General features: G+C 38.4%; 1 protein-coding gene across 1 annotated transcript; it reads right to left on the bottom strand.

Moving 5' to 3' along the window:
* Positions 1 to 2394: 2394 nt before the first annotated feature.
* Positions 2395 to 6564, bottom strand: LOC110106042 (leucine-rich repeat receptor-like protein kinase PEPR1). The gene is made up of 2 exons (XM_020835765.2): positions 3618 to 6564; positions 2395 to 2861 (listed from the first exon to the last, which is right to left on the bottom strand). The coding sequence occupies exons 1-2, from the start codon at positions 6541 to 6543 to the stop codon at positions 2533 to 2535; spliced, it is 3255 nt and encodes a 1084-aa protein (XP_020691424.2). The 5' UTR covers positions 6544 to 6564; the 3' UTR covers positions 2395 to 2532.
* Between the last annotated feature and the right edge of the window lie 5192 nt (positions 6565 to 11756).

Consider the following 11756-nt stretch of genomic DNA (forward strand, 5'->3'; position numbering starts at 1 on the left):
TATTCATCGTGAAAGAATTAAAAATATATTTATGAGATTTTATTTCATCAGAGGTGTGATTAAAGACTTAAGTTTTGTTTGGGATGATTTTCTTGTTGCTTTTTTAAGCAGCTTTCTAGTGTAAAAAAAATAATTTTTGTATTAAAAAATTGTTTTAAGCACTAAAAAAGCTGTCTCAAATGAAGTTTTAATGAAAATCTTAAACATAACCTATCACAATCCACTTGAAATATTGGCAAATATATTTTCTTCAAGGAAATTTGATTATTGATTTGAGCTTTTGAATGATATAAAACGATGTTGGAGATTATTTTTGTGATTCTATATTTTTCTGTTTTTCCGGTTGCATTAATAAGTAATTGTTAGTCTGAAATTTAGTTATCCATTGTCCCTACAGTTCTCTCTTATATATATATTATGGTCTTGCACAGAGTATCTAAGGTTCTGTGGTGTGTCTTCTATTGAAAAATTATTAGGTGCGCAGTGCACACCTTTCGCACAAGCATTGAGGGGTGCTCGGTACCGTTCGTTACTGAGCGGTACCGAGCACCCGCTAATACTTGTTGCGGGCGGTTCTTCCCGTCCGCACTCTGCACCTAATAATCTCTCGTCTTCTACTATATATTGTTCCTGCAAGTTAACAAAGTTCTGAAGCTGCTGCTGCATTAAGAACAAGAAATTAGAAGATGTCACTGCCGCCGTTCTTACAGACCTGAAGATCACTAGCCATTTTGTGAGAAATAATCTGACTGGCAATTCTGCACCCTCAAGAACAAGTGGTTATGGTCTTGCAAAGAGAACAAATGAAGTTAACCTAAATGCCATGAAATATTGAAATATTAGCACATCGGCAATCTTGAGATTAGTACATGAAGCGATTCAGAGAAGGATAAATTATTATGTGCAGATGTTGAACGTCGTCCGAAGATCAACCAGAATGAGTCACGTCAGTACCGCGCTCGGTATTGTTGATGTGGCTCATTCTGATTGGTCTCTGGATGTAGAGATGTGTTTGACATCCGCACAAAATAATTTCTCGCAAAGAAAAACATATCTGAGCTTAGAGCCTTTATTTAAACAAATGAAGAATAGGGGACTTAAACCCAATTGAGGAACATTTGTAAAAACTACAGGATGCTTATATATATATTTGGGTACTAAACAATAGCACTCAATCATAATTTTGCTTTAGACAATTTGATTGCGTTGTAGTTCTTAGGGCATCTCCAACCGAACGCCAAACAAGTATATGCCGTCCGTCCGTCGCTCCAACCGAAATCAAACATTTCCGCCATTTAATTGCAGGTGAACAGTGCGACGCCAATATTGGCGTAGCACTGTTAACCCACGCCATTTTACTCTCTCAACCGGTAAAACGCGCGAAAGGGAGAAGATCGTTAACTTCCGAAGAACACCTAAAATGACGTTCGATTGGAGCAGCACCACACCATTTTGGAGTTCTGTGTTATTTTGCCGTAAATTTTGGAGTTCTTCGTTGGAGATGCCCTTACAAAATTTCCATTTAAATGCATATATGGTGACATCAAATCAATATTTTTATTTTCTTCTTAGTTAATTTCTTGGAAATAATAATCCTTGGAGCACAAAGCATTGACTTTCTTTGAATTCCAACAATAAAATGGAAGTCATCATGAAGAACTTGGTATGATGGGTTCTTGAGAGAGTGTGCTTCCACTGAAAACCACCTTGCCCATTGTGGATTTTGGTGGCTTCAACTTTTCAGATAGTTTCATGGATTTAATTATAGATACTTAGATTTTATTTGGGATGATTTTTTTTACTACTTCTTAAAGCAATGTTTTAGAGAAAAAATATTTTTTTATACTAAAAAGTTATTTTAAGCAGTAAGAAAGTCGTCCCTAGCAAAATCTTAGACTTCGTTTTGAATAGTTTTTATATAATTTTTAAAAGCATTATTTTTATACTATTTTCTAAAGCAATTTTTTAGTAAAAAAATTTGTACTAAAAAATTACTTGAGAAAACAGTAAGAAACTATTCCAAAAGAAACCTTAATGTTTTAATAAAATAGTTTATTGAATAATGGACGAGTTGATTGTCTTTTGAACTATGAATTTTTAATATAAATTATGTTTTATATATTTTATTATAATTATAAGAGAGAGAGAGAGAGAGAGAGACCTTGTCATGCAAGGGCACTAAGGAATAAATTGATAATATTGCATGCAGTGCTATGTATGCTTTGATTTTAATGTCTAGATTACTAAAAAATAGTGCTAGCAAATTAAGATTTATACTTTTTCCAAAAATTCAATTTTCTTTGGTTTTTTTTTTTTAATTCTGAAAATTTATTGATTATTTCAAGTAAAAAAAATCATATATTTTTTTTCTTAGTTATATTTGATTCTTTGTAATTGTTGACTTACAATATTTTGAAATTCATATTGCTTTCTATCTACAATAATAAAACTGAATCTATCTATATTTTGTTTTATACAAACTATTTGTTTGATTTCTAAGAATTAGCATTACAGCAAGTACTAAAAATACAATTAGCATTTCAACTTAAATAAGATTCTCACAATTTCTCTCATGGAAGGTCGATCATTGATCGATGAGTGAGTGCATGAAATAGCCAATTCCAACAGTTTCAGAGCATTAGCCTTCTCATTTTCCATCCAGTACCAAATCTCCTCATCAAGGAAACAGAAAAGGTTCCATTTTTCAGTTTTCTGCAGGTTTGTATTCATCCAGGTGACAATGTCAACTCCATCTTCAAAGCTTGAATCTACTGCCATTTTCCTGCAGAGGAGCTCCAAAAGAACAACTCCATAGCTGAAAACATCACTCTTCTCATTCAACCTTGTTGAGTATCCATGCTCTGTTCATTATATAAGCTGTTCATCAAAAAAAAAAAAAATTTTGTTCCAAGTAAAAGCATAATATTAGGGGTGTCAATTTCGGGTCACGGGTCGGGTTCTGGTTGAACCCGGAACTGACCCGACACTATTTGGGTTCGGGTCAACACGACCTGGTAAAATCGGGTCCATTTTCCGGATCTGATCCTGACCCGCTTTGGGTTCGGGTCAGCCCGACATGATCCATTTAGGGTTTAGGGACAACGCGGCAGCGGAAGCAACGATAGCGACAGGGGCAGCAGTGCTGGAGGCTGGCGGGGCAGCGACAGCGATGATGGCGACGCGACAGCAAGCCACACGCAGAGTCGCGGATGCGACGCCTGTCACGCGGACGATTTTTGGTGATGCGACTCGACGCCAATCACGCGGACGCGGCAATTTTTGGTGACACGATGCCAGTCACGGACAAGCCACGCGGATGCGATGCGACTTGGGGCAGGCAGGCAGGCGGGGTAGTTGGGGTAGGAGAGGTCGCGGGGCAGGCAGGCAGACTCGGGCAGGGCCGGTTAGGCGAGCAGATGGGTTTTTGGGTCATTCCTGGGTTCCCAGGTCAACTCGAACCCGACCCGTTTTTCGGTTTGCCGGACCCGTACCCGACCCGCTTAGTGTTCGGGTCAACCCAAATCCGAAATTTTTAGATAGGGTTCGGGTCGGATTTTCTGGTTGGGTCAATATTGATACCCCTATATAATATGCAGGAAGAACAAATTGCTTATCACCTGGAGCAATGTAGCCAAGAGTGCCCACAATTGAAGATTTTGTTGAACTAGAATTAGTACTATCCATCAATTTTGCCATTCCAAAGTCTCCAATCTTGGGCTCCAGCTCAGAGTCCATAAGTATATTGCTTGATTTAAGATCTCTATGGATGACCTGAGGAACACAATCATGATGAAGATAGGACAGACCTTGAGCTATCCCAAGAGCTATGCGATGGCGAACCTCCCAGTCTAATGTAACCTGTGGCTTCTTCTGGTGCAGCACATCAAAAAGAGTTCCACCTTGCATGTACTCATAAACAATCAAGCCAAAGCCATCTCTTAAGCAATATCCAAGCATTCTCACCAGGTTCCTGTGCCTCACTAAGTTCAAAATCTTCAGCTCATGAGAGAAACTTGGCTCAGACAATTCTACCTTTTTAACAGCCCAGCAAGAATTTCCCATACCAATCTGTGTTTTATAAACAGTCCCATACCTTCCCCTTCCAATCACATACTTCTCACTCAATTCTTCCGTTGCAAGCATTATATCTTCATATGTCAGGTCTTCAGGCAAATCTGTAACGAAGTCTGCTCGATGAATTGCCGCCGGCGAAGAGTAATTTCTCATTCTGAAGTAACTGGTAATCAGTGCTCCAGCTAGAAGAAAAAAGAGACAGAGCAATACCATGAACAGCACCATGAATCTAGTTTTGTTTCCACTGTGTTTCATTGCTTGCTGGCAGTAATTTCCACCATTAGTCTGCAAGCACAAAGCAGGGTTCCCCATAAATAACTCTGGTGATGATGCTGCAAATTTAACCCAACTAGCTGGGAGCTTGCCTGATAACTTATTAAAAGACAAATTGACAAAAGAAAGGGACACCAAGTTGTTCAAGCTAGAAGGTATTTGTCCTGATAGAAAGTTGCCTGACAGATCTAGAATCTGAAGCTTATCAAGGTTACTGAGACTGCTGGGAATTTCACCTGACAGCCTATTATTGCTGAGATTCAAAGCTAGAGAAATGTACTGAAGGTTTCCTAGAGAATAAGGGATTGCTCCCTCAAGCATGTTCTTCCCAAGATCCAACTCTATCAGATTCTGGCTTGATGTAAACAAATCTGGAATATGACCTGTAAGCCTGTTCTCAGCGAGAATCAGATACTGTAACTTCTCCAATCTCAGAAGCTGCGGTGGAATACTCCCTGAAACAAGATTATGGCTGATGTCCAATTTAAGAAGCTTTGTGCAGTTAGCCAATTGAGGAGGAATTGTGCCTGTAAATCTATTAGAGGACAGTTGTAACGTCTCTATATTTAAAAGTTTAGCAAGAACAGGCGGTATAGGCCCTGAGAAAGAATTTTTTGAAATATCCAGCATTGTGAGATTGTGCCAAAGGGCAAGACTTGGTGGTATTTTCCCTTCAAAGAAGTTGTTACTAAGGTCAAGGTAAGATATTCTTGAATTCGAACTCAAATTTTCAGGTATAACTCCTTGAAGATGATTATTACTTAGTATCACCCTCGTAAGAGCTGAACAAAGAGCGATTTGGACAGGAAAGGTATCATTGAATCTATTCTGCCCAATTACAAGAACAGTGAGATTGTTACCTGAGCAGAGTCCAGCAGGAATTGGCCCATAGAAATCATTTCCTGTCAAGTCCAGCTTAATCAAACCACTCTCAGTGCTTCTCCCAAGGTCAAAAGGCAACTGTCCAGTGAGATTATTGTTGGCTAATGATAGATATTCAAGTTTCCGCAGATGAGTAATCTCTGTAGGCAAGCTTCCAGTTAAGCAATTATTATAAAGCTGCAAATCCCGAAGAGCACTTAATTTCCCTATCTCGGGAGGTATTGTTCCTTCAAGTTGATTATTAAAAAGCCAGATCTTTTCAAGGTTCCTTAGCTTGGCAAGCTCGGAGGGAATTGGACCTCCGATGAGATTGTCATGTAGCTCAAGCTCCACCAGAGAGCAGCAGTTGCCAATCTCTGCAGGCAGAGGACCCACGAGCTGATTATCTGATAAAGAAAGAGAAATCAAGCTGCTCAACTTCCCTATCTGTAATGGAATCGTCCCAGAGAGGTTGTTCCCCCAAAGATCGAGATTTTGCAGTGCACGGCAATCCCCAATCTCTTCAGGTACACTGCCACTGAAATGATTCTTAGAAAGAATCGCTGCAGTCAAATTCCCAAGCTTCCCCAAGCTCCTGGGTAGCTCACCCACAAATTCATTGTCATCAAGATAAAGAAGCTGAAGCCCGGGAATTTCATCAAATAAGTCAGGCACCGATCCTCCAAAACGATTAAAGGAGAGTGCGAGCACGGTCAGATCATGGCAATTGAACAAGCTCTTAGGAAGCGGTCCTGTGAGCAAGTTCCAATGGAGGTATAGGAAGGAGAGGGAGCAATGAGCAGCGAAATCCGGCAGCCGTCCGGTGAGGTTGTTTTGGTTAATATAAAGATATCTGAGATTCGGAAGGAGAGTAAGCGCCGGCGGGATATCGCCAGTGAGGAAATTCTCGTATAGGCCGAGGTACTCCATATCAACGGCGAAGGAGATTTCTTCAGGAATGGGGCCGGTGAGGTAGTTTTGGCCGAGGTCGAGGTGGCGAAGGCGAAGCGAGATGAATAGTGATGAGGGGATGGAGCCAGTTAAGTGGTTGAGCGACAGGTCGAGATAGTGAAGTGAAGGGATAAGAAGAAGGTGAGGCACGGCGGTCGCGAAGGCGGCCGAGAGGCCGAGGCCGGAGAAGTTGAGCGCAACGATATCTCCGGTGGCGGAGCAGGAAACGCCGGGGAAGCGACATGGAGGGAGCGTTTGGTTCCATGGTGGCGGGAAAGGGAAGATTTTTAGAAAGGAGAGGAGGGGGGAAGTGGAGGAGGAGAGCGAGGGTGAAGAAGAAAGGAGGAGGCGTGGGAGCAAGAAGAAGTACAGTAAGGAGAGCATTGGTCGTGCTGTCTGGCTTAACGAACAGAGATAGTCGTTGGGCCAACGGGCGAAGGAGGAGAGGCAAATATAACGGTGCGGTAGGCAGAAAATATTCTTTATTCTAAAGCTACTTCCATTACATTTGATTCCCATCATCACATTACCTCCATTGGAATGTTTACGCACGATGGTACTGTAGGTACATTGCTCCAGCCAGCTCATCTTGATCTATTAGTTTAGAGTTTAGACTTATAACTAAGAAGTCTTAGATTCGAGTCTTTGTGTATGCGCTGTGTGTATGATTTTATCTTAATTGGCCTAAATATCCAAAAAAAAAAAAAAAACATTGCAGCAGCAATGTGAGTTAGATCGAAAAAAACTATTCTATGTGGATACGGGACAATGTCCATAGATCCATCATAATATGCCACGTCATTCTTTTGCTCGTTACCGGTACTTGGTATAGCTTGATATCGAATGACCTGACGTGTTCCGATTGATCTCCAGACCGTTCGACGCACATAATTATTTCTCGTTAGATTGAACCATTTTTCTTCCTTTTTTTTTAATTTCACTTAAGAGTTGTATTTTTTTGGCATATAATAATGCATCTCTTTGTTTGTTTTGAGTATATAACAACGTGATAAGTGAAAGGCAAGGAGAGAGTATGGGATTTCGTATTTATAGTGAATTTTTTAATATGATATGACTGTGATTTTTTTTGTTTACAATTTCAAAAATTTTCATATTAGATCATGATATTTTCTTCTGTAATTTCTTTTTCTTGTTTATTTTACATTATGCGATTTTATTCCTAACAACATGAGCATTGTTGTTAATTGAGCTTCAATCTGAAAAGGCCTAAGCTTGCGAGGTTTTTTTTTAATAATTTTTTTGGAACACTCGGGTCATTGAAGGCAAACTCACGCACATCACATACCCAAGTTTTGAGCCCAAAACCTTCTTTGGTTGGTAGCCAAAGCTCCCAACCAATAGATCAAGTTGAGTTGCACGAGCTTGCCAGATTAGGCTTGGTGCGTGTACCAACTAGAAACTCTCTCTCCAAAAGTCACTGACAAATATGATGTTATGATTTGAGATCAATCATCGAGGTACATCATAAAGTTGGGCAATTATAGCATATTATGGTCAAATTGTATGGCTCGATGAGACAAATATAGTAGCACAATATCACTTGATTCTGACATCCTTAAGATAGTCAGATGCTTTATAAACAATCGATGATCAAGAAAATCAATATGGACTATATGATGGAATACTTTAGATTATGACCAAATTTACTAAAATTAGAATATAAAAAAATCCTATAAATAGGACTTCATTCTCTATAAAGAGGAATATACTCAAAAGTTAAGGGAATTAAAGAACTCTCTTATATTTTTCGATTATCATCACCAACAATTGTCTCCATCATCTTCACACTCATACGAAGATATATCCTTGTTGTTGGTTTTTTTTTTTTAATTGTCGGCCTGTGAACGTAATATTCCAGTAATTCCTATACGAAAATTCAGACAATCGTTCTCAATTATAAAAAATTTCATCGATAATTTTTTTTTCCTTTTTTTGAGTTTTCCACGTAAAAATTTTAAACGCCAACTCTATCGGCATAAATTTTTTAACAAGTTCACACTTATAAATGATTTATTGTTTACATTAACAACCTCATGGCTTTGGTTCTTTGAAGCTCTCCAATAAACTGAAACCACAAAGATAATCAAATCAATTTGAACTAATTAATAGCCGTCCAAACATTTTAGGCCGTTAAAAATGTCTTATTAAGATTCCATCAAAGCTAATTAGGCTTTAATGATTCCTATCAAAAGCATTTCGATCGACCACTCTTGAAAGAAAAAGCAATATATAAATATATAAATAAAAAAAAAATTTAGCTTAGTATATTATAATTAAGATTTTGATTAAAATAAAGTTAAATTTCATTAAATTAATTTATATGTATTGCACTCATCTTAAAGAGAATCTAACGATTTTGACCTCATTTTAATAAAAAATTGATGATTAATTATTTTTTTTAAATATAATATACTTTTATTAACTTTCAACATATTATTTTCCTTATAAAAATTATAACCATCCCAAATAAATTCTAAATATTATTAAATAGAAATCAAGGAAAAAAAAACAAACCATGCTTTTATATTTCTAATTCTTCCCATATGTTGCTGTGAATTAGTGGTGTTAAGTGCGTTATGTCGACTCGTGAATCAGCTTGGGCTTTGCATAATAAAATGCTCGTGAGCTAAACTCTATGTGCTAATGAGCAAAGCTTGAGGTCTCGACTCGACCTATTAGTTCCCCAGTCAACTTGTTTTAAAAATATTAATTTAAAACGAAGTTAAAATATATTAGTATTTTGGGGTTGAGCCGTCCGAGCGCCTCGAGCTGCTTTCGCCGGCGTCGGGCGTCACCGGCTGCTTTCGCCGGCGTCGGGCGTCACCGGATCCTTTCGCCGGCTTCCGCTGCCGCTAGCCGCTCCAGGCATTATTGTATTCGCGGGTCGGGTCGGGTTGACCCGAACCCGAAGCGGGTCAAGTTCGGGTCCAGAAAATCGACCCGTTTTAAAAAACGGGTCGGGTCGACCCGAACCCAAATAGTGCCGGGTCAGTTTCGGGTTCGACCCGAACCCGACCCGTGACCCGAAATTGACAGGACTAATTGAGCCCAGAGAAATTCCTACGTGGGCTGTAAGTTTAAAAGAATTAATAAGCCCAGCCCGTAATTAACAAGATGGATTAGCCCTAACAGGCCGAAGATATGACAAGAAATATATTATGGATTATTTTACATCCATTTTTAGTCCAAGTGAAAATGAGAAAAAAAGAAAATATTATGGTTGGGATAATGTTACAAGGTGATGGTGACAATTATGAAATAGTTGTTAGATAAGATTCTCTAACTTCCTAATTAAGCAACACAACTTTCCTCCAATATGGCTCATAGGATCGATGCATATAAGCTTAAGGATTTGCTAAAGATCTATCAACCCACGCTGCCATAATGAAATAACTAGTAAATAGAGTCATTATGTCGATAGCTCGATCATAACCCATAAGGTGATAAACATAACATATTTTGAAGGAAAAGATGGGAAGGGGTGTTGTCAGTTATGCGAGTTTGATGGATGTTATGCTTAATGAACGTGAATTTAATAACTTTTGTTCATGTGTGCTCATTAGTGTTGTGTGACAAATCCTAGTAGGGTTCGAAATTGACTTCTCCACATTTATTCTTGGAGCATAAATGCTTAAATTTAATTGTTAGATGTTAGGAACAAATTCCATTGAGAGTTAACCAGCACTGTGCAATCTAAAGTGGATTTAAGGCAAGGAACTAATCAACAGGTGTAGATCAAATGGGAAGAAATATCATTGGGACGAATTCCCTTGATATGGCATTGAGATGGTGTCACTGGCACGAAAGTTGGAAGTTATTAGTCAAGGGAAGTAAAATGAGATGGATCCAAGAAGGAAAATTATTGGCCAGAGTCCAATACAATGGGATGAAGTTAAAAAGATAGCACCAAGTGCTAAGGGAAAAAGTTATTAACTAATGTGACAAGAAGTAACACATGAAAAAAGTTGTTGGCCAAAAGGCGACCAAAAGAATGCTAAGATGAGAGACTTCACTTAAGAAGTCATTTAAAAGGGGTCTTTTCAGGACAGGTCATCGAGGTAAATGAATTCTTGTGAGAGGGACTAACAAAACTCAAGAATGAAAATTTTATGTGGAGAAGCTGTAGAGAAAAAAAAGCTTCTTAACATAAGGCACCCAAGTGTGGAGACTTCCCTTGTGGGTAGTAGGCTGCCTTTGAGATAAAACATGGTAAGAATAGCATCTATAGTTGGAGGTCTTTAAGATTTGGCATCGATTGTCTATTATTGGGGCAAGAGTCATTATGAACAAAAGTTGGGTTCTATCGACTCAAGACAGAAAGTCAACCAAGCAGAGATGGAGCATTAGCCAACATTGGTATCATTTGCTTGCTTAGAGGGCAAGTTTAACATTTAGAAAAGGTGTCAAACTATCCAGAAAGTGGCGCTAAGAGTACAACTAATGGTTCTCAACCCTACAAGTCGAGGCTACTGAGAGTAGAACTAATGGTTCTCAACCCTACAAGTCGAGGCTACACCAACTTGGTGATAGTCAACCTAAATGTTTCTTTTAGTGTAAAAAAGATCTACCTAAAACATCCACTAAGGGTACAACAATCCTAATGGGGGTAGGCATGCCTAAGTAGAGCATAGAGTTATAGTTTGGGCCTAGGTCAACTATTAAAGAAAATTAGATTAAGCTCCACATCAACAAAAATAAAGGTTTGATTTTACCAAGGGCTAGTAATATTTTTGTAGCTTCCTAACCACCTATTAAGTTGAGATGATAAAGGGCTCTCTATGCGAATTAAGGTTGACGCTCTATGGGTGAGCTCTTAAATGCATGATTTTAGAATGAATTTGTAATTTTTTAATGGAAAAATAAGTAAAAATAATAAAAAAAGATTTTACATATAATCATGTGATGCAAATAGTGTAGAGGAAAAACCTTGCTACTCTTAATTACTCAGGGCATTTGGGCACCATATTTTTATTTTTTGAATTTAATTTAAAAATGCTCAAAATAAATTTAAGTTGTTTGAACCGTTAATAAAAACAATCACCATCACTGGTATCCCCTGCCACCACCACCAATACTCGTTACCACACCAATAGCTACTGTCATTGCTATTGTTATCAGTAAACAGCGTCGCCATCGCATCGATAACAACCCTAATGACTTCCATCGGTGACCATCGCCACCACCACCCTCTGCAGCCTTCGTCATTAACAACCATTGACGTCGCTATCGTCGTCACTCTATGACCACAGCCATCATCCGCCGGTTCTCGCCATCAACAAGCAACCACCTCCTTCTTAATGACCTCACCAGGCAGTCGACTAGCCCTACAATCCCCTACTATCCTCGCCAACCTTCACCAACAACCATAAATCAACTTATTCTATATTCCATACAAATAAAAAAAATTATATTTAAGATACCAAATATATTATTTCAGTTCAAAATAAAAATAAAATATAAAAAGATTCCAAAGGGCCCATTAGATTTTTATCAGTTTGCATTGAATTTTTGCAATAAAATGAGAAGATTTGTCTATTCAATTATTAATTAATAAACTATAAATATCAGAGATAAAT

Source organism: Dendrobium catenatum, unplaced genomic scaffold (assembly GCF_001605985.2).
Source record: "Dendrobium catenatum unplaced genomic scaffold, ASM160598v2 fragScaff_scaffold_1497, whole genome shotgun sequence".
Lineage (NCBI taxonomy): Eukaryota > Viridiplantae > Streptophyta > Magnoliopsida > Asparagales > Orchidaceae > Dendrobium > Dendrobium catenatum.

Bases quoted from the DNA above. Each gene is read 5' to 3' on its own strand.
- LOC110106042 (XM_020835765.2), bottom strand. From the start codon at position 6,543: ATGCTCTCCTTACTGTACTTCTTCTTGCTCCCACGCCTCCTCCTTTCT. The intron at 2,862-3,617 runs GTGATAAGCAAT...TATAATGAACAG, and splicing joins TCTTGGCTACATTGCTCCAG to AGCATGGATACTCAACAAGG.